General features: G+C 41.8%; 1 protein-coding gene across 2 annotated transcripts in view; it reads left to right on the top strand.

Moving 5' to 3' along the window:
- Positions 1-432: 432 nt before the first annotated feature.
- The window catches only part of FBN1 (fibrillin 1), a gene marked incomplete at its 5' end in the record, with an annotated part of 144,034 nt that continues 118,830 nt past the window's right edge, over positions 433-25,636 (top strand). For both annotated transcript variants that reach the window (XM_082290967.1, XM_082290966.1), the window contains 5 exons: positions 433-599; positions 14,514-14,596; positions 15,495-15,593; positions 22,398-22,493; positions 24,024-24,119. In XM_082290967.1, coding sequence (XP_082147093.1) covers positions 433-599; positions 14,514-14,596; positions 15,495-15,593; positions 22,398-22,493; positions 24,024-24,119 — 541 coding nt within the window. The remainder of the gene's footprint in view (positions 600-14,513; positions 14,597-15,494; positions 15,594-22,397; positions 22,494-24,023; positions 24,120-25,636) is intronic.

Raw genomic sequence — 25,636 nt, 5'->3', positions numbered from 1 at the left:
GGCTCGGGGAGCCGGGAGGGTTCATCCCCGGGGAACGCTTCCAGCCCCGGAGCGGCTTCGGGAGCGGTGGCGGCGGCCGCGGTCTGTCCGCGGCGGGTGCGGGAGCCCCCGCGGATGCTGCTGGAGGGGAGGCAGAGCCCGCGCGGCCCCGGGCAGCCCCTCGCCATCCCCCGCGGCCGCCGCCTCTCGCGGGCGCGATAGCGCCGGGCTGGCCGGGGGCCGACGGCGCCGGGGCGCGGGGGCAGGCGGCGGGGGGCGCGGGGGGGGGGGCGCGGCCGCTTTTCCTCCGTCCCTAACTCCTTTTCCTCCTCATTTCTCCCCTCGCAGCTCGCCTTGGAGAGGCTGGTCGGAGACAGGGCGGCGGGGACCGGCGGTCTTCGGCGGCGGAGAGGAGGCAGCGGCCGCTCGCAGCCCGGGGGCTCGGGGGACGCGATGTGGCGGGGGCGGCTGCTGGGGATCGCCCTGGGAGTTGCCGTGCTGTGGGCGTCCCAGGCGGGCGCCGCCGCCGCCGGACACGCCGAGGGGGTGAGCGCCAAGGAGAGCCGGTCCAGCCGGGCCAAGAGGCGAGGGCACGGCGGCGGGCACGACGCGCTCAAAGGGTAGGTGCGGGGCCGGCCCCGGCCCCTCCCGGGGTGCCGCGGCGCGGGCCGGGCAGCCGGTGTACATCTGCCTGCGGGTGTGAGTGTGTGTGCATCCACAGCCAGAACCCCTGGAGCTCTGGGGGTGCGAGAGCTCCCCGAGCCCCCTTGGGGCTGCCCGTACCGAGGAGCGGTTTGGGCTGGGGGCGCCGAACGCCGCCTGCAGCACTGCAGGGTAGCGCCTGGGCTCGGAGCCCCGCCACCCTGCCAGCCCCCCCCGCGGGACCGGGTGCTGGGTCCTCTGCGACCTGCAGCCGTTCTTCTCCTCTGGGTGGGCGATGCTTCGTGAGGATGAGCCGCAGCAGCGCGGGGGTTGCTGATTTATCTTCTAGGAAGGCCTTAGATAAAGGCACGCTGTGGGCTTGTGCATTCCTCCCGCATCCCGCGCTTCTGCTTTGCCTAAAGCAGGATAACGGTGATGCCTGGAGCCCACAGCATGCCCTTTCCATCAGCTGTCCTCTTTCCTCTCCGCCTTGAACCTTTTGTGATGTCCATTCTGCTCTCAAGTAGACGGTCTAACTATCTAGGACTAGTATGAGTGAGCCCAAGCATACAAGAGTGTAATTTCTTATGGAACATTGTGGTACATGCTTAGCAGAGAGGTTTTTTGGCGAGCTAAATCTGTGTCAGGCAAACTTTTCCCAATTCTAATGGAACACCTTTCCAATGCAAAAATAGTTGTGAAGTCAGCTGAAAGGCATTGCATGCATGTGCAGCTGAAAATCTAGGTGAAAAGTTTGTAATAAAGTAATAAAAAAAGAAGTTTCCTTTCTCAGGTGATCCAATGTGCCTTTTCAGCCAATAGCCAGATTTTTTCTGTTGTCAGACAGAGGACAAAATTTTGTGTAACAAAAATTGCATTAAAATAGTTATGGTTCTGTAAGGGATGCAGGCTACTTTCTTACCCCCCCATTTCCTCAAAAAGGAGCTATTAGAACTTTATTGTTAGAGGCCTTGATCAATATGCTTTAATTTCTTGCTAATTTCCTCATAGTTCTACAGTACTTTTTAACCTATATTTTGATTTACAATCTTGGCTTTTTTAATGCTTGCCTGATTGAAAAAGGTTTATGTTTTTAGGTCTGCATGCTGCAAAAATGGATGCAAGCTGTCAGCACTGTTTTTCATGGGTCTGATTTTGTAGGATCAGACTCTCTTATTTAATTTCCTTATACTTTGTCACAAAGTAAATAGTTGGACAGAGCAGATCCAAACTAGATGTGACAGTCTAGGTGGTGAGAAGGATGTACAGAGTTTGAGGGACTAATTGCAAGCAATAAAAGACGATAAGGAAAAACTTTTATTAGAAAGTGCCTGTATTCTTCAGGGTGTTTTAATAATCTGTGTTGTTGTAGAACTCTGAGCTAATATCAAACTGATAAACACCCTTTTTTGCTCAGTGGCACAGAGTGTGCCATCTAGCACACTGTGCTGACTTGGTGGAAGTTAGAGGCACCTTAGCTGAGGATAAGATTTCTTTGGTGTACATAACTGTCACTCTAACCTGTGCTCTTTGGACAGTAATAACAGTGCATCCAGGAATGATATTTCAAGTGTTAATTATTTTTGGAATCTAAAATGGATTAGGGTAAGTACTTAATTCTCTGAGTTGATTCTTATGTTTAACAGAAGTCTGCCATATTTTATGTCCTTTGCAATAATTCTTCCTTTTATTGTCTATTATCTATGAGTTACGTGTCTGCTTAGTAATCTGCAAATCTAGAGGTAATGTCAACATAAATTTTAGGTATTCTGTATCTTAGTTTTTTTGAATATTACAAATAAGAGTGAGTGCCCCTGGGAAGCAGATTCTTAACAAGGATGTAATAATTTGCCAGATGAACTGAGATGAAGACAAAACAAATTATTAGTTTAGTTTCTTGTTATATCTTTTTTTGTAACCCTGATTTTAGGCTGAGTATAGAGTTCCCAAATTGCTTGGAGGACAGTAATTTTGATAGTTGTTGGGTGAATCCTGCTGGATATTTCCAGTTTAGAAGTTTGAGCACTTTCTTAGGTGCGGTACTGTACTGTACAATGTGAATAAAAAGAATTGTCATTTTAACAGACAAGGTTGGAACGAATTCTTTGGAAGGACAGATGGAAAACATATTTTGAATGTACAGGAACCATATATACATTATTCATTGTAATTGGAGGACTGAAACACTAAAAATATGATTTTACAAGAAGACATAGTATTTTTTTTAACTTGTTCGTCAGTACAAATGCATTTGGGAATCTGATAATTGTAATACAAGTCATAACAGATGCTGGGAAACTTTATTTTCATGTTATTGCAGTTGACTAAGACTTTCTTTTCATTTTGAAATGAACTCTTGCTCTGATTGTAAGGCCCACGGGGATACATTTTTAGAGCAGACCCTTTACACTTATTCTTTTTGTGTGTTTGATTATAATGACTATTGAAAGTCTTTAGCATTTGAAAGTATTGAGGTTGGTCTGTGTGAATTCTGGACTTGTAGGTTAAAATGAAGCCCAAGATCTGTTTCAATTCTCATGATTTCTCCTGCTTAACATTTCTTACTGCAAGCTGTTGACTGCAGGAGATGTTTGCTTTCATCTGTGTGACCTTTGCCTCATTGTTTATGCCTGTGAGCTGTCCGAATGTATAATGTGATTTTAGAAGTATGTTTTAATTGTAGTAATTATAAATTATTTGGAAGCCTCCAAATGAGAAGCCTCTTAGCTTCTCATTTTAAGACTTTACCCTTGCTGCTTATGTAGTTTGAATCAATCCTGCTATGGAGGCATTAGAGGGGAAGTCTTTTAATACCATCTGTGTTTGGCCTGTTGCAATGTATATTTGTGTGCTGGTGTCTCTAAGTGATCAGAAAGCAATCAGAATAAAGGCAGTAATTATTAAAAAACATAACCAGACTCTCTGGTCATGGAAATGTTGCTGGAATCCATTGTGATTCAGCAAGTTAAAATAATAAGCTGCTAGTGAGACACTTGTCCAGATTCCCAGAACTTTATCACAGATGTTACTGTATTGAGTTATAAGGCATCAAGCCATTATCCTGCTACCCCTTAAGCACCTAAGAATGCAGTGTCAGCTTCTGTAAGAAATAAACCATGAAAAATTGGCCATGAGTGGGAAGTTCTTTCTAAACAATACATACTTGAAGGCAACCATTCATATGTCTTTCAATATAAAGTAAAAAATAATTTACTGCTGATTTGATTGGTACTTGTCTGAATACAAGAAGTATCGTACTCAAAGATTTTAGGATTAGTTAGGATTTCTCATTTTCTGATGATGCTAGATGACTTCAAACACTAATGGGTAGCAGTCAGTTGTTAATATTTTAAGCAATGTTTGTCATGTTTATCAGTCTCTTCTCAGTATAATGGCCAAAGAAAGCAATGATTTGCCTACCAAATAGCAGAAATTTTGAAAGAACTGAAATTTCTTCAAGATAGCTGAATTCTGACATGTTTCTAATTAGGAGACTAATTAAATGTATTTGTGCAAGAATGATTTAATTTCTTTGTTTTTATTACGTTGAAATTATAGCAAATATTGCAGAGCAAAATAGTTGGCTCCAAAATGATTCGTAAAGGTCTTGGATTATAGGTGTTCAACAGGGGATTGAGCTTTTTGGACCAATTTCTTTTGGTTATCTCAAATGAAGACCACAGGTTTACTGATACAGCTTCCCTGAGTAAACTTGGTTGAACTTGACCCCTTTTATGCATCAGTGCTCCCTGCAATAGAATAAATCTCATAAATCTATAACTTAATTCTAGTGTTCAACTATATAATTAGGGCTTCTGGTTTTTGTTTTAAACCAATATTTACCACTAAAAGCCTGCTGAAGAAAAGCAGACTTTCTGTACTGGTAAATATATGTTTATACTGAAAAACCTCCAAACATTTTTCTTGCCACTTGTGGCCTCAACACCTCTGGGCAGCTGCTGGTGCCACACCTTGTCAATGTCACTCTGCAAGCGGGAGGCAGCCTGAATACTTGGAAATAAAAAACTTAATTAAAAATACATGCAGGTTGCTGTAATACCCAATGTGCTGGAGCACTCACCTGGCTTCCAGGTGGCATGGCTGGACTCCTTCCAGTCCTCTGTGCCTGTGGGGCAAAGCTTACATGGAGGATGAAGAACTTTTGTTCCAGCACATCCTAGTGTGAAACCTGAAGTCTTTGGCAACTACATGTAGTGTTACTATTCTGCACCTCTCTGAATGTATTTGCCAATGGTTGTGGTACTGTTCTTTTGGCATTACATGGTGCTTGGAAATCTAGTTCTGGAGTGAAATAAGCTCACAAGATATTGGCACTGTGTCTCATATATGTGTTTCCTCTCTTTTGGTATGATGTGATTTGATGTAGGTGTGACTTCATGGAGCAGAAGAAAAACAGTAAAAAGGAAATAATCTCCAGGGCTTCGTAGTCCTTGTAGTCTCCATTTAGATATTCAAATTGTGTCATTTGGACAGCATCTCTTTAGAAGGCACAGCCTTAATCAGAATTCTGGTTTATCAGTTTTGGGGATAGACTTCTAGGCCTTTGTAGTTTGTAGGGCAGAATTAGGACTTCATTCACTTTGGCCATGCCAGTGAAACCTGTGGTTGAAACTCTTGGTGAATACTGTTGTAGCCTCCCTTTCACTGGGGAGGCTCTCAGGCACACGTGATTCTGTTACCAACAGCTTAGCCAGTCTTCCTCTCTGTGATCCTTTCTCATATTATATGGTAGCGGGACACAAATGGTTTTGAAGCACCACGTGCCTCTCTGAAAATACATTAGATAAATACTTTCTTGCCATTTGATGGTAGTAGGTCATAAATAGAGAAAACAGATGAAAAGGGGTACAATAAACAGTGTAGCAGCATTCATGATGTACTGTATGGAACAAGATTGTTTTGGAAGTGTTGTAAAATCGGCTGGTGAGACTAAGATGAAGCAGGTTTCCTGTGACCCAGCACCACTGTGCCAAGGTGACATGTTGAAGATCAGGAAGGCAAGACTGGATGTAATTATTTTCCTTTCTTCCCCTCATGTATCTATTTATTCATTGTTGTCTGCATAGCTCTTGGCTGTATCAGGCTGGCTGATACACTGCCCCAGATGCTGCAGGACCAGTCACAGCTGGCCTGTGGTGGCTTTCGTGTATTTCACATCAGTATTGTCACTTTGTGCCCCATCACAGGAAGGTACCTTACTGTCCTACATCCTGAGGGGTCCTTTAAGGCTCATTGTTGCTGTGACTTAATTGCTTGGCAGGTTACAAACAGATTAATCCCACTCAGAACTCAGAACACAAGAGATGTTGTGGATTGTACTTTGTCTCTTTCTTTGTGCTCCAGGTAATCGTTTCCTTTTGTGGATTTGTTATGCAGTTGTCTACTCTTACGTGTGGTGGTGTCTTTCTGGAGACTTTCTCATCTGTTTCTTAGTGTTTAATTGAACTTTTATTGATAGGGGTGTACTGTCTTCAGAAACTGGAGGCATAAAGGGTCGGGGGAAGAACAGCACCTGCAGAAAGTGTGTCTTGTTGGAGAAGAGTGCAGTAATTTTCAGTTTCCAGTGCAGGTTTCCTGACAGAATTGCTTCAAGGAGACAGAAGAAACTCTGGCTAGGCATAGCTGCACTTCCCTCAGTCAACAGCCTATTTAAGATTTATAAAAGTAGACTTCTCCCCTGTTGTTAGCCAGCACAGGACACATTTTTTGTTCAGTGGTGGTTCCACAAGTTGTTCACCAGATTCGATGTCATCTGGGTCTGTTTGCCTTGTCACTGGATAAGCTTCTGCTCTGTGTGCAGCTTCACACAGTGGTGTCAGAGCCTTTGGGGCTGTGCTGGGCTTGAGGATGCAGACTTGAAGTTAGCAGAGGGCTGCTCTCAGTTGACGTGGGAGCAAAGGGAGGATGTCTGGGTTAGAGCTTGGCAGGAACAGTCCATCTGTCAGCTTCACTTACAGTCATCCTTATCAAATAAGACTGCAGCTTCTGTTTCCCTGTATGCTTATTTTCCTTTCCTGTGGTGTGTTGCTCAGCATTGCTGCTCACTTAGGACAGTCTTTGTCATTCATCTTCCATCCTGCAAACTTAAGGTTTACTGTATAAACTTCAATACATTTTGACAAGGGTGACTTTCAATATGTTCACGGACTGAGCAACTGTTCTAACCTGTGTTTGTTAGAACAGTGTTACCCAATGTGAAAGACCCCAAATATTTAGCTGTGTGGATAACTAGGAAAACTTCCTCTTGGTAGAAATGTGATAGACACTGGGTAATAGGAGGCCATCTCTACTTAAAAAGAACTTTAGGACCTTGAGATCTTTGAATGTGCACATACAAAAATAGTAAGAAATGAATCATTAACTTTTTTGTGTTGCAGTGAGATTGACTCCCATCTCATCCTTCTTCTTCATCTCCCTAATGAACCCTAAACATGAAGAGGATATACAGGCATGTCTGTCACTTTGGTCTTGCTCCCCAGACTCAGTAAATATTTTTGTAGAACGGAGCAATTGTGGCCTGGGTTGTTTCTGATTAACCATTGCAATGTGCTGGGAAATATATTTGTAGCTTTTTGATCTTACATTTCTCTTTTGATTGTTTTCTCATCCATTCTGACTTTCCCACCTGGTTGTACTTATTTAATATTTTAAAAAGGATTTCAGACCTACTGAACAGCCTCATTCATGCTGCTAAGGCTGGTGTGCAGATAGAGGTGTGAGGACAACCATTTGGTTTTTCGTGACACTTGAGGAAAGTTGGGCTCTTCTTTGGAAGGTACCTTGGGATGTAAAATGTAGCCTGTTAAATTAAAACCTCTGCCTTCTGGTTTTGCTTACAGATCTTCACTGAAGTATGAAGGAGGTCTAGCTTTTATCTGGAAAAATATTTTCAGTGTTGACTTGCTGGAGAATCTGTTGTTTTCCTTTCTACTTCTCATTTTATGAAATGATTCATGACCATTATAGCCTCAGAAATACCAAATGAAAGCCACAGTTCTTTTGTCTACGGTCTTAATCATTTTCATCCTCTTTTTCAAGCTTCTCTCTCTCTCATGTTTTGCTAGAGGACATCAGAATATCCAGTGATGTTCAGCTGAGGTTTCAAACTAAAATTCGTTTCCTTTCAGGAACATTATTTTCCTGTCTCTTTTCTTCTTTGTTTTTCCCACTAATATTCCATCTTTTTCTCTTCCCTGTGTACAGAATAAATTAGTGTCTGCTAGGGATGAGTTGAACTAAAACAGTGGGATCTGTATCAATGGGGTTTTCCTGTTTCCTTATGATAGATGTGCAGGTAACTGGCCTTTTGAAAATATAGAGTCACTGTCCCAGCAAGGAGAGAGACAAAGGCTAGAATAGCATGTAGTGAAGGGAGGAGGAGAAATACTGATAACTTACCTAGAATAAATCTTCAGTAGCCTAAGGGAGAGCACTTAATACACAAATTAATAGCATTGCTTAACACCTGAGGGCATTCTCTGACAGTATTGATGCAAGTGTCAGGTATAGGAGACTGCCTAGAGTATTGGGTGTCCTCCACAGTGGGGATGGTGGGTGGCACCAGCACAACCTGCAGCGTCCTGGGAAGCCTCAACGAGGGGCTGGCTGGCCTTGGGCTTTTCTGGCCAGTGTGCCCCACACCAGCCCTTGTGTTGCTGCTTAGCTTGGGCACGGGCTGGCAGAAATCCTGAGTTCCCTGTGTGCTTTCCTTTGGGAAACTGTTAGAGGTTTGCCTCCTCAATAACTGTTAGTGGGTACATGGTGAGTGTGGGAAGTAGACCTGGAGGTGTGAAATGATCTCTCCCTGTTCCCGTTGCAAGTGACATCTGGACAGCTAAGCATTGCCTTAGCCCACAGTTACATCCATTTCCCATGGGACTTTGTTTAGTGCTGCCAAATAGAAAAGAGTTCTTGTCCTCTGAATATATCTTTCTAGTTTGGTTGGGGTTTTTTGTGTGTGTTTGTTTTAAGAAAATACCTGATGGATCCTTCCTGTTTACCCGCTGCACTTGTCTGGCCTGGCAGATAGTTCCTTGTGGTGACATACTGGTACTTTACATGTCTTATACAGCCATGTAGATGGGTTTTGAGCTGGACCCATTGACATTCTCAAGTGGAACAATGAAAGGAATACATGCCAGAAATGCGTCTGTCCCTGGCTATGAATGAGAACAATGCCTGGCTGTCAGGTTAGATGAGCGTGTCCCTGCAAAAAACAGGGTTGGATTTTTAGAGCAAGTGTGGAAGAATTCTCTTAATGTCAAATGCTGTTGTTGGATTGCTGTATTTAGCTGTCACAGTGTGATGGAGGTTAGGGTTAGAAAAGTGTTCAGTGCTGCTGCAGGAAACTTGCATGTCATTTTGAACTCTTGACTTGCACGTAGGCCAGAGCCAAAGATACCCGTAGAGCTGCTCAGCGTGTTATTTTTTTAGTTGAACTGAGCCAGGATTCTGGGACAGCAGTATCCTTACTGTCAGAGTGAGAAATAGTTATCATATTAGGCTCTCTGCATGGCACAGGCTTGCTTATTGCAGTGTAAAAACGAGTTCATCAGATGGAATCCTTTGTATGTAAAAAATACATTTTGCTTAAAAGTGCCTGCTTATTCTTTATAGTATAATAGAAACTAAATTTTGTTTGTTCCAGAGTTTAGCATAGTTTTGTAGGTTTTCCTTTTATACGATTGAAATAAATAGTTCCAAGGGTTCTCTTAATGATCTTCACTGAATGGTTAAAAGGGGCACAGTGATAAAAACATCCCATGTTTATAATATTTAGCTAAACAACAGAAAATAAGCCCCTGTTTAAACTATTTGAGATACCTGGAAATGAGCCTTATGCATGCTAAATGCAGACCTGTGTCTGTGTTTTTGGCTCTGTCCAACGCACAGTTAAGTTTTGCAGTCTGTGGGTGTATTTGCTGAGAGTGGTGAGTTCAGAGCACAGCCAGGCTTCTTCCTTGGGCCTTGATGCTCAGTGCTGTGTCAGGGTTGCTGCCTGTCATGTGCTGTAGCTGTTACTGCTGCATCCCACTAGGAACCAGATCTTCCCTTCCCAGTTCTGCTTTGCTCACTGCTCCTTGGAGGAGGGGGTAGGTGCCAGTGCAGTTAAAGGAGCTGCTTTAGATACTGACCTCTAATTTATGCATACTTGGCTTCTGTCATTTAAGTGAGGAGGGATCTTGGAAGGCCATATCGTCCAACCTCTACTCCAGAGCATGGTGAACTTAAATCAGGCTGCTCATGGCTGTGTCCACTAAAGTTTGGATTCTGTCCAGTGGTGGAAGTTCTTGATTCTGTGGGAAAGCTGAGTAAAACTCCAGTGGAGTCAGCAGAGCAGAGCCACTCTGTGCCTTTAGTATTTACTCTGAGACACTGAGAGGTTTAGGTAGGTACATAAAGCTGGTTTACAGCAAAAGGTATCAATCTGATTTTGTCTCTCTTGAAACCTACTAGTAAAAGCTATTCATCTTCACATTCTGGAGCCTTAACTACTATTTCTTATTACATTGGTTGGACTCAGACAAGCACATTTTTAAGACCAGCCTCCCGTTTGTCGTTCTTTTTAAGTCCCCAGTGCAAGTGTGGAAGCATCACTCCAATTTTATGTGGAAATGATCAGTAAATAGTTCTGAGTACAGTTTTAGCAGCTACCAGAGTTACCCACGTAAGAAGAAAAATAGGCAAAGGCTTCTCTAAAAATAACCATTGGCTGATGATATTGCTTTAAATTGTATTTTTCTGCCAGAAAACTGGGTCCCTACATTATGTTAAACATATGCTAACCACTGCAGCCAAATAGTTAATAGAAGCTTTTCATGAAACATTCTCTTGCAAGGAGGAATCCCTGTGTATTTTCCTAGGGAGAGGACAATTGAGTTGAGGGAGCAATGAGAACCCCTTCCCAGTATCCCTGCATCTCAGCTCAGCTCTAACTGATGATCAGCTGTTTCTCTTGCTCTCTCAGCTGTTCTCTGCCCACTCTGTCTGGTCTCTGTCTAATTTATTTGAGACCCGTGCTTTGGGTTTGATTCAGCGCGGATTACGCCAGCGTTGGCCGGTGCATGGCAGTGCTGCTGACAAAATTTCTGCCTGAAGCCTCGCTCACAGCAGTGCCAGAAACTCTTCCTCCCATGGGAGTTGCTGATGGGCAATGCTTTCTTCCGGAGAGGGCTGCAGTTTCCTCGAGGGGTCACAGGCAGGGCAGAGCGGAGATGTGCAGAATTCGCTCTCCCCCCCGGGTGGCTGCAGCACGGGGCTCCGGCCGTGCCTCTGCCGGGACCCCGAGAGGACAGTCCCGATGCCGGAGGTGTCCCTTCCATTCCCGGGCTGGCTGTTCGCTGCTGCCGGCTTCACACAGGGCTTTTGAACAGCTCCCTCACTTCCCTGGCTGCCACGTACCCTCGCTGCCTGGTTATAGCTGATAAGAAGACTCTGCCAAGCTTAGCGTGATTTGGTTCTCTTTATTTTACCTCCGTGTGGCCGCTCCGCCAATCCACCCGTAGTGCCTGGGTGATGGCTGCGGGTCGGGGGAGCCGGGCAGCCACGCGTCCCTGCTGAGACAGGGCTCTGGAAGCACGGGAGGGACAGACCCAGTCGGTCCTTTCCGTGGGTGACATCAGTGTTGCCCCGTGGAGAAAGGGGACCTTTTATTTGAGAGTGTGTGACAGCCGGAGGCTGTGCTGCATCACCGCGCTGGCCGGGACAGGACCGCGCGCGTCCATCTCAAGGAGCCGGTGCTGCGGTTCTGCCCGGGCTCATTCCCTGCACGCTGGGAAAGGACAGACAAGGCTTTATTTCGTAATGAGGTGTAGGGCCCCTGTGGCTGTTTCTGAAGAAGAATATCTTCTAGTTAGGTGCACGCAGGTGCTGTCAATATCTATGCATGCCTATCACTCTCAAGTGTTAGTTATCAGAATTTCCAGATGAACCTTTTTCTCTCTGCTGTTCCAAGATTTTTCTAGTTGATGACTCATGTCTAATGCCTTTTGATAATTCAATTCACTTTACTACTGAATTTCTAGTTGCGTGTCATTAATCAAAGACCTAATATCTTGTTTACTTTGGACATCTTTGATGAAACTCTGGGCATCAGCCATCCAGTCTCTCAGCACCATACCATTACAGAAATCCTTTTATGCTTTAGAAGTTCATTAAGTGACTCTAAAATAAAATGAAGGACTTGTCTTTTTTTTTTTTTTTTCCCTAAATGCAATGGTAACAGCTTTGTTCTGAGAGTTTCTCTTCCTTCTCTGGGCTTTGGAGTGAAAGGAAGGTGCTGTAGGTGCTTTGAGGGTATATAGACATGCTTTTGCTTATTTTTTTATTACAAATCAGATTTTAAAACTGAATTCTGTTTGTAGTGCTGTTCAGGAAAACAGTTTTATGAGAATATAAAACACTTTATTCATGGCTTATAATATCAGCAGGAAAATACGCTCTATTTAACACAAAGTGGGTAACTGTTTAAAGTAAGTACAATGATAGAGCCTTTACAATTTGATTGATAGTTTCCATGATTTTACATGAGGCAAATTATTTATTATTGCCTCAAATACTTTATTTATTTATGGAGATTTATTGCTATAGTGTCTGATCACCTCATAAATACCAATGAATTTAAAATGAATTATTTTCAAAGTCACTTTTCAAATATGCACAATTTAAGAACACTCCCTCTGTCTCAAAGAAGTAGCATTCAGACTTTAGTATAGGTTTCTTTTATAAGCTAGACAGCAACTTTCTGACGAAAAAGTGTTCCACTGGAAAATGCACTTGTCAGGCTCAAACCGTTCCATGGAAGTGCAGTTTGATGACTTTTTTCTTTTTTCAAAGCTAAGCATGCTGCATCAGAGTTGGAGCCTCCTGGGTGTGTGGCTTAGCCTACCCTGTGGACAGCTTCAAGGCTCTCAGGGTCTCTGACTTCATGGTTGCTGGCACATACAGGTTTTCCAGAGTCCCATTTTGGAAAAAGATTTTTAAAACCAGGTTTCTCTGTGACACAGAAATCTGCTCCTGACTCTTAACGTGGACCAGATGGTTCCTAAAGCCACGTACTTGCTGAGACTGAAGTTTGACAGAGTACATAAACATTGCTTTATGATCAGCCTTCTACAGATCCTCACCAACTGGAGTCGGAAATGGGTGGTTTATGCCTATAGGTTGTAACAGGTAGCAACAAACCCATTCTATCTGTCTTAATAAGTTCCATTATTTCTTCTGAGTGGAAAAGGTGAAAAACAATCTCACTTGTCTGCTTGCCAGTCTTACTTGGCAGATGATTGTGGAGCAACATTTGGCATTGATGAACAGGGAACTCTAGGAAAAGTTACATGGTTATAGCCCTGCGGGGAAGTAGCTGACATTACTAAAATTGAATGCACTGGAATTAAATGAATAAGACTTTGAGTCTGTAACATCAGTTGCAGGAAGGGAAAAGGACCCTCCATCAAGTCCAGTTGTGGTGCTCACATTCACCTCAGTTACCACTTTGTAATTATCCAAAACCAGTTGGTAGTGGTAGTGCTTGCTTTAATTTAGAGTAGTTTCTGGCTGTAGTTGGAAAGAATAGGTGTCACTGAAATTGGTGTAATCAGAATACTTGAAATTGCATTAGTAATGCATATCCCTAAATAAACACAGTATATAACTTCTGTTAGTTAGAAAACGTGCATAAAGAAGTGTTTGTATGTATTGAGATTGTTTGTCTTAAGTTGCCTCACCATATGAAGTAACTGTTGTTTACTTAGACATTGCAATACTAGGAATGAAGAACTTTCTGAAAGACCAAGGACAAAATAGTAATAGGAAACCTTTCCTAAAACAGTAAACATTTAAATCTGTCTCTAATCCGTATACAATATTTTAATAAAGCAGTTCCTAGGAACTCACAATATTTATAGAGGTTGTAGCATTTTCCTCTGCTAAGATTATTAAGCATAAAACAAAAGAAGGAACATGTTCTCATTTTTGAAGCTGTTCTTACTAGCTTTATTTGCATGGATAGATGCATTAAATAAAAAATAAATAAATTGGACAAGATTAAAAAAAATCTGTTATCTGTCAGGGACATAGAATCATTTCAACTTCCCTATTTTTACCAATAAAATCATGATAGGAATAGTGTCATGTCCTGTTAGCTTTCATTGTAAACTCTAGTAATAAAGTTATTTGGCAGGGTAAATGTGGATGAGAGGAATGGGTTGGAAAGAAAAATTCCTGTGGATACATCATTTAGGGAGGGCAGTAGGCCCCTCATACTCATTTCATAGGACCGTGTCACTACATATACCCCCATCCTTGATTAGTTTTGGTAGTAAGGAATTTTTCCTAATGAAGAATTAACATATTTTGGCTCATTTATTTGGCTGATGTTCTTGTTGGCACATTTCACTCATACATACATAGTTTTGTTCATGGACAAAACAGGGAATAGTAATAGTGCTTTAGAGTAAAGAAGAGAAAGCAACAGGAAGCTTAAAAATTACCACTCAAAGAGCACTAGATTTAATTTGTGCTTATTAATGATGCTGGATGGGATCCCTCATTTTGTATTTAAGTGTGAGTTTTGCTCAAAAAACCTGTGTGTTTACTTCTTCAGATATGGAGTGATGTGAGACAAGGTTTGCCCATTCTGTTCCTGTTGTTAAGATGCTACCAATTTGATTTTGTGCTTATAGTGTAATCTTTAATTTGTATAAGTGTATGTTACCTGAAAACCCCAACAAATACAGGCTGAAAACATACAGCACTTCTAAATGTAATTATTGAAATGTGTATTGCAGTGATTTACTTTTTCTGTTTTATACCTCTACTTTTAAAACTTATTTCTGAGTAAAAATAAGAATTCATCCTTTTTTTTTCCCCCCCAGACCAAATGTGTGTGGATCACGTTACAATGCCTACTGCTGCCCTGGATGGAAAACTTTACCTGGTGGAAACCAATGCATAGTCCGTAAGTTAATCTAGTTACATGTTTATCTTTGTCCTTTTATGTTTCAGGATGTTTTTAATTGTATACCAGAACGGAAATGTGTTTCTATATGTTTTCAATAGCAGCTGTGCATGATTTCTTTACCATTTAAAATATATACAAAGCTAATATATGGAGTTTCTTGGGCTGCAACACAGCGATGTGATACCAGTATTTAACAAAAGATTAATCTCATCCACATGTTCTGTTTAAGTCTGTGGTAAAGGGTTCCAAGGGGTGTGTGAACTCTTGGGAGTGAGTGGAATATGTTAATCTGTTTAAGTTAATGGAAGGAGGCAACAGCATCAGGCCAGCAAGTACATTTTATCCGCTTCTTTGGACCATATCCCTGAAATACATACAGAGGGGTATAAATACATGCATACACTGTAGTGTATGCATATTCGTATGTAGTACAACAGCACACTAGAAATAACTCCTAAAGGCACTTGGCCCAAGGCTGATAAGACTTTTTCCAGAGATCCTGCAGCAGCGTGCTGTCAGATGGGAATTACTGCTCTTGCATGTGTGTGGTGCAGAAATAAAGGAAGCATTGTACTGCTGCCTCAGTGCCATCCTTCCTCCAAGGGTAGTCTGGTAAAATGGACAAGAGTTTCACTTTTCCAAGGAAATCTCCCCATATCTAGTGTAGCCTGTGGCATGTTCCCAGACCTTTTCATAGCAGATGGTGAAGGTCTGGGTCTTAACTGCCCCCTATAAAGATGCAGATAAACAGGAAGAACTGTTTTGGGATCTGTTGTACGCAGTTCAATGAGTTTGTGGGTGTTTATGTTATGATACTGGATTTTCTATCAGGTGGTTTTTTATGTGTTTGAGGTTTTTGGGACATATTTTAAAGGCATTTATGTTTTCTTAATAGCAATCTGCAGACATTCCTGTGGGGATGGATTTTGCTCTAGACCAAACATGTGCACATGCCCAAATGGTCAGATAGCCCCCTCCTGTGGTTCAAAATCAAGTAAGTATTTCTTCCGTGTCTCTGATATTGCTCTTTTTATTCTGTGAAGCTGCTAAGGTATGTAAAATGGTTTGGTAGTCAGTATTTAAGACAAATAACTTCTGAGTCACCAGACGTACTTTTACCACAGGAAGGGAAGTGTAGCTTCCTATGATGAAACCAAAGAATGACTCAGAGACTGGCTATTGGAGACACTCTTTTTTTTCATTTGCCACTTTGTAACACTAATTCCAGTCTTCCTTGCTTTCTGGAAAATGCCTTATCTCTGTTCACTGATAGACATGCACATGTGTACAGCAAAAAAGTTGTAATGATAAGAGAGATGACTCTTGACAATTGGCTGACCTTGACATGCTTTGTAATTTTCTTCAGCTTTCCAGGGTTATAAAGCAGACACTATGCATGCTGTATGTTAATACCTAGGCCTACAAGCATTAGAGCATTTCCTTGCCAGGCTTGGTACATATCTTCTGAATCTAATACTCCTGACTTCCTTCAGGTGACACTTTCGTAGGTAGTAGAGGTACAGAGTTGCACAACGTTTTTAAGTGGAACAGCTGTTCATCAGAAGAACAAAGGTGCTTTGGAAATGAAATTTTTCAAAGAGATGACTTTTCCTAAAACTGTTTATATTTCAGGTTTTCAAGGAAGGTTCTCCAGAGCCAGGGAAGAATAAGTAAAATTAAATACATTAAATGAACAGATAACTCAATGGCTAAATATGAGTTGAGTGTTTGATATAAAGTAGGATTTTGCACAGTTCATACCTGAGATGCCAACTGTAAAGTACTCTCTATTCTCATTTGAACATGGTGCTTGTCTCTTAGAATGTAGATGTCAATTTCTTATGAAATGTGAAGTTTCTGGAAGGAATTTTGAGGGAGACTGGTTCCCACAAATGCCTATAAGTGTTTGAACAACATATTGACAGAAGTCAGTGGGGGGATGCACTCCGCTGAGGTCTGTAATATTATGCACAGTGGTCATCCTTTTAGTTCTGAGTGTCTTTTGAGACTCAGTGTGTGGTCTGCTTTGCTTCTGTATTTTTTACCTTGCTTTTTTTTTTGCTTTCCTGGTTGATAAGAATTTCCCCACATAACTGACCATTTCAGTTTGTGGTTTTAGCATCCTTTTTATGCAATAACAGTGGAAAAACATTAACAACTGCAGAATGTAATGGAATGGCATGTACTAAAATGGTAAATATTGTTCTTTGCAGTTCAACCCATCTCATGCTCCTGTGATGTCTGTTAGGGAGAGGACAGCATGAGGAAGATCTGGAGCTATGGAGTTCCCAGCGAGTGCTGGAGGGAGGGAAGGGTGCAAAATGCTGCACAAATATTGTGGTGATGTGTTCCTGCCTGGGTTTGCAGCTACTGTTTTATCAGGTGCTTATGCCTTAGTCTTGTTAGCCAGTAATGGAAGGTGTGACCTTCTCCCAGGTACCCTTCAGGACACAGAAGGAGAGATATATCCTTGTATCTGTTACATGTTTTGGCACCTTTGTAAAAGGCAGGAACAAGTGGGCCTTAGTATTACCTCATTTTTTTCTTTGGCCACACTGAAGTCTTTTATGAGTCAAGACTTAAAAGAAAAATAGAGTATGAGTAAAGTTTCAGTTCTTCTTGTGGCTCTTTTTCTGAAATATTCTACCATTGATCTCCGTGGTTTTAGCCTTCATTGGAGTAGCACAGATAAATGGGTGCAGGACTTTACTACAGTGTTTAATCAAGCAGCTTCTAAAGCCTATATGACTTAGCTAATTTGGTTGTTGACCATTACTTCTCCTAAGTATGAATTTGCTTAATCTATGCTGACATTATTTTCCTCACATTGCTGCATAGGTTTGCCTACTTTTAAGTGTTGATTCTCTGTATACAGTATAAGTATTAACACTTTACAGATAGACTTAGCAGTTGGCTTAAAATATATATGGTTTATATTGTGTTCAGTTTCTCCAGTAAGATACATTTTGTGTATGTGTTTACATCCCCTTTATTTATTAAAACATACTCATTCTAAAAGCAAAAGCATCTTTTAAGTTGTAGGGAGAAGAGACTCCACTGCTTCTGTGCACTCTTGTTAATATTTTTATGATTTAGCACATCATTAGTACTTACAGAACATACTTTATGTAAGTCATTTGCTCTGTTGGCACTGTAGACAAAACCCATGAATATGTATTTACACAATAGACCACAATGACTTAGATCTGCAATTAGAAAACAAAGTAAAAATAAAAAATACTGTTGGACATCAAATGGTTACTGTCTACTACCTTTGGTAACAGTCAATGTTTTGACAGAATATGCATTCATGAAACCTTGTTTTAATTATATATTCTAAAAAATATGAAAAAAATCTAATTAAAATAATTTTAAAATTGAATGTAAATGATATGTCTTTGTCACATGCAAAATAAAAATAGCAAATATGAGTGAAAATGCCATGATTTCTCAGAATTCAGTGTATAGCTTCTGATGTATGAGATGTGTCTGAGGTATCCTTTGGATATTTTTATGTGCATCTTTAGTACTCAGTCAGTAGTGGGCATGGGTTTTACAGCAGAAAAATGCTGTATGGGTTTTGTAGTCCATAGACAGAAACTGAATTGACAGTGACTTTTATACTCTGGTTGTCTGTCAAAATAAAATATTTAATGCAGATTGGAAAGCATGTGGATTTGAGAGCAAAACAAAGCCTCCAAGTTTGATTCTTTTGCAGGTCAGTTGCTGGGACTTTTCTGGTTAAGAGTCAGCTTTAGGAATCTGATTTGTGGTTGAAAAGATCAACCGGTGGTTTTCTCAGCAGCGATTTTAGTGACATCAGTAAACTTGCTGGCTGAGTAGTGGTTATTTCTGTGTAATTAGTGAATTTTTGGGTGTGCTTACAGCAGGCTTGGAGATAAGAGTGCCAAGTGTGGAGGCCTCCGTGCCGCTGGCTCTGGTGTGTGGGTGCTCTGACGCTGCAGGTGCACCTGTGTGGAGATGTGTGACACTCCGTGCTGTGGGAGATGTCCTGTGCTCTGTGCTTTGCCAGCTCTGGTGGCAGCGGCTTCACTGCTGTCCCCACAGCACCAGGGCTGTGGCTGCTGTGGCTGTGTCTGTTGGTGCTGCAACCTGGCCCTTCTTTGTGCTCCATTCGTGCTCTGTGATCCTGCCACATGTTAGAGCTGCTGCTCTGCCCCTGTGGGAGGGGGGGCAAATGAGGAGGAGGGTGTCAGGCTGCCCCCAGGGTTATGGGTCAGGTCTGTCTCTGAGCTCAGCCCCTGGTTTTGCTTCTGTAGTCAGAATGGTTTGGGCTGGCGGGGCTGTCCCTGAAGGAATGGAGCTGTGACAGAGGCAGTGGGAGCTGTGGTGGCTGCTCGGGGGGAGAGCTGTGGAGACAAGTGTCTGTATCCAGAGCGGGGCTGCTCTGCTCCTCTGCCAGCAGCGTCAGAGGCACAGCCAAGGACTGAGCTCCTCCTCAGAGACTTCCCGCCTGGAGTCTTCCTCAGTGTCTGCCGGTGGTGTGGGGCTGAGCCTGGGCCTTGGCTCCGTGCCCCGGGACCCCACTCCTTGGGTGCTATGGGAGGTGTCTGCTCAATGGCAGTAAAACCTGGAGCTCAGACTTAGGTTCTGCTACTGTCAGAGGTGGTGTAAGGTCTTGAATTTTGAATGTTCCCAGAGTTTTTGAGGGCATTGCAGGTTTTGTCTGTGCCTTGTGCAGGGCCGCAGGGCAGCAGGCCCATGTCCCGCCTCGGCGCTAGCTGCCATCTCTCTCCTGACTCAGTCACTTGACAGAGAAAGCACGCTGAGCATCTGGGATGCGATGAGGCCGTCATTCCTTGTTTACAGCTCCTGGCAGGCAAAGCCCTGCGTCATGCACGGCCGGGGCTGGGAGCATTTCCTCGGCAGTGGCACAGAGGCAGAGCCGGCCTCTCCTGCGGTGCCCGCTGGCTGCCCTGCCGCGCCCTCGGCCTGAGGTGCTGGGCCAGCAGCTCCGCTGGTTTTCCCACCTGAGGACTGCAGACCCTCACACCTCACGTTTCTTAGTTTGGGATTGCAGAGGAGACGGCACCTGTGCTACCTTCTGTCTGCGTGGTGAGCTCCTGCACGTTTCGTGAGCGGTTGTGGTGGTGCTCTGGGTGTGATGAAGTCTTTACTCAGTTTTTCTGGGTATTTATTTAAGAAGTCAGGAACTCTTACGCTTAAGAGGGCAGCACTTTGATAAAAAACACGACTGTTGCCCACACGCGAAGCCCGTGCGGCTATGTATGGTCTTGCTGGCTCTTTTGCAGGTTTAGAAAGTTGTGTTCCTGCAGTTATTCCTGTTTTGACTTCAGACATTTCCAGTGCAGACCATTTACAGATTGGATGTGAAAAAGAACAACAATTGATTGAAAGCAACCATTTATTAATGTTAACATTTCCTGTGCGTGCCAAGATAAGACAAAGCTCTATGCATTGATTTACCAGCCTTATGGTAATTCCTGTGCTTTTTTTTTGAATCTCTGTCTGTGTGATATCTTGGAACAGGTTGTTTCATTTACCGGAATATCTCCACTGACAATAATGGAATTGTTGATATAGCTGAGAAAAGAGAACCTGGACCTGTATTAATATGCTAGTTTTCAAAAATGCATTTTTAAAATCATCATCTGAGCTCCAGACAGCCTTTGAATGTGTTTCTGTAAACTTTTGGAAGGATAATATTACAGAATAGTCTGTATGACTTTGGAAGTAATCTTTTCAACATTCCCGCAAAAGAGGGCAGAAAATAAGTAATTAGTTTACTGACTGTATGTCTTTGATTCTCTTGCCTGGTAATAGGGGAAAAAGCTCACTGACTTAAAGGGCTCATTCAAGTAAAGATGACTGGGTGTCCCAGCAGTCTCCCAGAATGATTTTAGTTTAAAATGGAGGAAGAAATATTTTACCTTGGAAAAGTTCTTTTAAGAAGGAGTAAGACAAGTTATGGAAACTTTGTGTGTGTATCCCAGAATGAGGACATATACTTTATTTATACATGAACAAATAATATGAAAATCATCATTTAAGCTACTGTTAACCTTTTTATCTCAAATGTAGTTCAAACTACTTAAATGGCTTTGGTCTTCATGTGGGAATGGAAATTAGCTCTTGGCATAGCTTGCTCTAATTGAAATCAGTTTGTGGTTTTAAAGTTCCTTCCCTGCTTGACAGATGATATCATTTCCTATGCTTTTTGTAATCCCCTCTGTTTTTCTAAGATTGTATAAAGCTGAGTTGAACTACACATTTTAAAGTAACTATACACCTTTTTCTGACCTACTTAGGACACTGTCCAAAAATCTTCACCAGATATTCACTCTGTATTTGCAGACAATTTTACTTTTTATTGAGGAATGTTAGTACATTTTTGTTGCTTGAAGTACTGAAGTACATCCAAAGCAAAACAAAGATGTATAATAACTATTAGACACATAAGAAATGTAATACACAGTTTTTGCTTTTATAATTGAAGAATTAAGGTAACTAGTGTTTTAAATGCTAGATTGCTTTAACTTCTTTTTCCAGTTGTATGTTTTACTTTGGTTTTGTGGATTCGTATTGTTATAGAAGGCAGTACAGTTAAAATTATTACTTCTGCTTGAAAAAAAAAAAAAAAAAATCTATTCACATATTTCTGAACTGTTAAAATCCAAATGATGCCTGAGGGTTTAGTGTGAGATGAAAAAGTCAGTGTTTGGCATGGCACCTGTTAGCTGCAGGCTCTGACGGGACATGCAATTTCCATTTTTCAGTCCTGAGCAGTTCAGACAGCATGGTGTGGGTATCCAGTACTCCATCACAATCTACTGAAATGCTGATCAGACTGTAATCCTATCTGGGGAGGAGCCTTTCATGTGGTTCCTGTTAAGAGGAAAACCATTTCCCAGCTGCTTACTGGAGTGCAGGCCCCAGTTCACAGCTGTGTTGGACAGCAGGACCTGTAAGAACTTCACTTTTTTGGGAGACCTGCCCACTTCTCTATGCCTGATGAAGAGCCTGACATACTTTTAGTTGCTCCCAACATCTAGTTAAGAAATCTATTTGCTCCTATTACTAGAAAAATGCAGCAGAGATATTATGCTTTACTGGCATGGGGCTTAAGCTGCCTGTTAACCATTATAAGTGGTGGAACTGCAGCTGAGGAGAGTGTGCTGCTGCTCCCCTGTCTCTGCCCTTGGCAGGGAAAGGTTGTTGGCTCTGGGGAAGTGCTGTCTGTGAGCTCTGCAGCTCCCAAGCAAACTCTGCTGGAGGGGTGAGCCCACAGTCGGCATACAGAAAAAAGTCACTCTGTTATTTCTCCTTTTTATGCAAGAAGTCCTGCCTGGCCAGGTCAGCTTCTGGTGTTGCATGTGTTGGCAGAACAGAGGTGTCTTCAGGAGCTTCCTTATATGCTTCCCTTTAGTACTTCCCTCCCCCACTTCCCAGATGATAAGACTCCCTTTCTAATGGTGCTGTCTACTAGAAGTTTAGTACTTTTCCCTTATTGAAGGCTTTTTCTCATAATTGCAAACTAGGAAAGAAATGTTGAGGATTTATGCTCATATGAAATGCCTTTGACTTCATTTGAATGAGAGAGTGCATCAAATCTTTGCACCATGTCCTATATTCCTTAGGAACTGTATACTGTGTTCTGTAGTGCCATTCTAAGTATCTGTCCTAAAATGTGCATTCTTGACTTCTAATACTTCTTGTTTCACAGAATCAATCCCTGAAAAAAAATAGTCCTTTAGCAAACAGTAAAGTGTTTCTGACTGGTTCCATTTAACTGAGGAAAATCTCTTTTCCTTTCAAGTCCAACACTGTAACATCCGGTGCATGAATGGAGGTAGCTGCAGTGATGACCATTGCCTCTGTCAGAAGGGTTATACAGGAACACACTGTGGACAGCGTAAGTATACTCCTAGGAATGTACATACTGTGAAGTGTTTCTGTGATATGTGGAGTGGACACCCTTTAGCACTAAATTTCAGATGCTGTTGAGCTGGTTTTTGATCAGGTATAGTGCAATTTTACAGAAAAACATGTGACTTTGAAATGAATGCTGAGTGAATTCTTACTGATCAAGATTATTAAAATAAGCATCATGTGACTTCATAACAATTGGATATAACTTGATCCTGTAGTTCTCACACTACTGTAATTCCCACTGACCTCCAGGACTTTTCACCCACTAGAGCAGTGGGTCATAGGTGTAAATTTTACATGGGATTCAGTTTTCATTTTATAGATAAAATGAGGATTTTAATACAAAGTCTTGTTTTCATTTCAGGGTTTGCATCAGACTTAGCTAGTATGCTCTAGAAATTTTGACGCTGTCTTATTAGAGTTGATCGACAGACTTTTTTATTTGCTCAGTGAGTCCTTAGCCAAAAGCATTCCTGGATCTGCTGCTTGAAATCTCTCCCAAACTGACTCTGGTGCTCTCTTGTTCTTCTTGGCTGGAATGCTGTGAAGTAACTCAAATAAGGATGTAGACACTGCTTTTAACCGAGGCTGTCATGTTGCTATCTAGTGAACTATTGGTCTGACACAGAAAATGTGTTTAGCTCATTTAATGAAAACCTTTTGTGCTCTGTCAAAATCAATGGCACACTTTACATGAACTTCAGTGGGACTAGGAATTTACCCTAATAATCTGGAGGAGGATCACATGGTGAAAAGATTAAGAATTTATTTCTGCCTTCACTGTGAAATACCAAGTGGATAAAAGAGGATAAATGGAAATCTTCTATCTACTGAAGTAAATGTGAAGTGAAACAAAGAATAACATTACTCAATGGGCATCAAATTGTGTTTAAAATCTCCTTTTTCATGTGCATGTTGTATTTTCTGATTGTTTTTGAGAGCAACTGCTTTTGGAGTTTATTATTAAAAAATTGAGCTCTGAAGCCAGTGACATCATCATACAGGGGAAGAGTATCTTGAATTAACATGGAATAGATATTGATTACATTTTGCTATCCTAATTAATAGCAATTAATCAGCAAACAGCCTTTTAATACTGGATTATTATAGGAGGAACAAATACAATTTTGAAGATTTAGAGATGAAATATTCCTCTGCATCTTCTTTGTGCAGTCTCTATCAGTGTTACCCCAAGGGAATTTGTTGCAAGTTTGAAAGAGATGTTATTTTGAAGTTACAGGATTGTCTAGCTATCCCAAAGAGAAAGGCTCTGAGAGGTCAGAAAAGCTGTGGTGGTTCCTGTATTTGTGTTACGCTCCCTTGAAAAGATGAGTTCATGGTACTAATGAGGCCAGGAAGTAGTAAAAGGTCATTAAGTAGATTCTAGGAAAAGAGTTTGGTGTGCTGTCATGTTTACCATTTTTACCAGTTTGCCTAAGTTGGTCAAGTGTGACCTTCATGCCTTTCTGCAAATAGCTCAATAAAGATTACTTTTGCCTTCCCTTTGGTACAGCTGTCTGTGAAAATGGATGTCTGAATGGAGGGAGATGCGTAGCTCCGAACCGATGCGCTTGCACGTATGGCTTCACTGGACCCCAGTGTGAGAGAGGTATGTGCCCTAAATCAGTGGGAATAATAATGTTCCAACACCTCTCACAGTAGGGTTGTTGGGCTATTACCTATTGTATTCTATAGCTGAATTGGTTGTGTTTGTTTTTGGTGGTCTCAAGAAGGAAAATAAATTTTAAGTAGCATTTTTAGAAATATGTGAACTTCATAAGGATAGAGGCCAGGATGAAACACAGATGGAACTGTTTACTTTTTTGTGATGAAACCCTTCCAGTGGAAGAGGTGGCAAATGAAAGTTTTTGTGTGCTTTTGCTCAAACTTCTAAGTCATCAAAAAAGATCTTCGAATCTGATAGACATGATAAGTAGCATCTTGCCTCTGTCTTTATGTTTTCTTTTGCAGAGTTTATTCAATTTTTTTCCTTTTTGTACAGATTTATTGTTTCGATTTTAGCTTTTTAGTTGCATATCCATAGTGATAGTCTTCAAGTGAAAACACAGCTATACCAACTGCCTTATATGGTATGTGGATTTTTTTCAGGGTTATTAAACCAATTTAATGTTTCATTTGTGAGCAGTGTAGTGGACAATATTTAGGTATAATCCTGTTGAGTTTTATAAAAAGACAAATAAAATACTTTCATTTGTCTGAGCAATTGGTCTGTGTAGTTGGAAATTCATGCATACTACTCATAAAATAGGTTGTGTTACATATCTGTGAAGCTGGGACAGAATAGACATCAATAATCTAATTTTGGGCTTCCATGCAGAGGATGTAGATTTCATTAGCACATGAAATTTCTGTCAATGAGCGTGTCAGATGATCTCTGCTATCAGTGCTGCTCCTGGAAGAGTAATGGTTGGCTTTTTTATGTGGGCAGCATGGGTGGGTGATACAGAACAACAACTCTGAGGGGACCAAAGCTTTTTGTTCTGTGCTAAAACAGATGGTAGGATGAAGCAGGTATTTCCTGCACTCCCTACAGTAGATAAAATTGCTGTGTTGGCACTGTGTGAAGTCTTGCCAGTTGTCCACTCAGATGTTATAAAAGTAGTTCAAACCAGTGGTGAATTTTTTCCAAAGATTGAAAAGTAGCTCTGTTCTGAATCATGGGATCTCACTGCTGGAGGAGGAGTAAGAGGAATGGGAAATTAGGTTAAAATTCCTAAGTTTGAAGAGAATAAATGCTTATAGGTGAGAATATGCTGAATAATGCTGCAAGGACTTGGAATTTCAAGCAATTACTGCTTGTTCTTCATGGGTGAAGTTTTTGAGCCTTCAGTCTGGTGAGGAGGTGTAAAGTGTAAGTTCAGAAGAAGATTGTTCAGTGCTACTTCTGTGTTGCCTGATCCGAGACCAGTTTGACTCCACATCATTAGGGCGAGTTTCTAGGCGGAATCCTGGTAACAGCTTCAGTCCTGTCCCTCAGGGCTCCTTCCTGGGGGTGGGTGGAGTGAGAAACTGGTGGCACAGAGCCATTTGAGCCAAGTCAAGCTGTCCTGAAATTACATGCATGCTGTTGAGCACAACTGAGGTGGAAATCTGTAACTTACATTC

Source organism: Coloeus monedula (assembly GCF_965178545.1).
Source record: "Coloeus monedula genome assembly, chromosome: 14".
In the NCBI taxonomy this organism is placed as follows: Eukaryota; Metazoa; Chordata; class Aves; order Passeriformes; family Corvidae; genus Coloeus; species Coloeus monedula.
The sequence above is the reverse complement of the archived record's forward strand: the minus strand, read 5'-3'. Positions and strand labels throughout refer to the sequence as shown.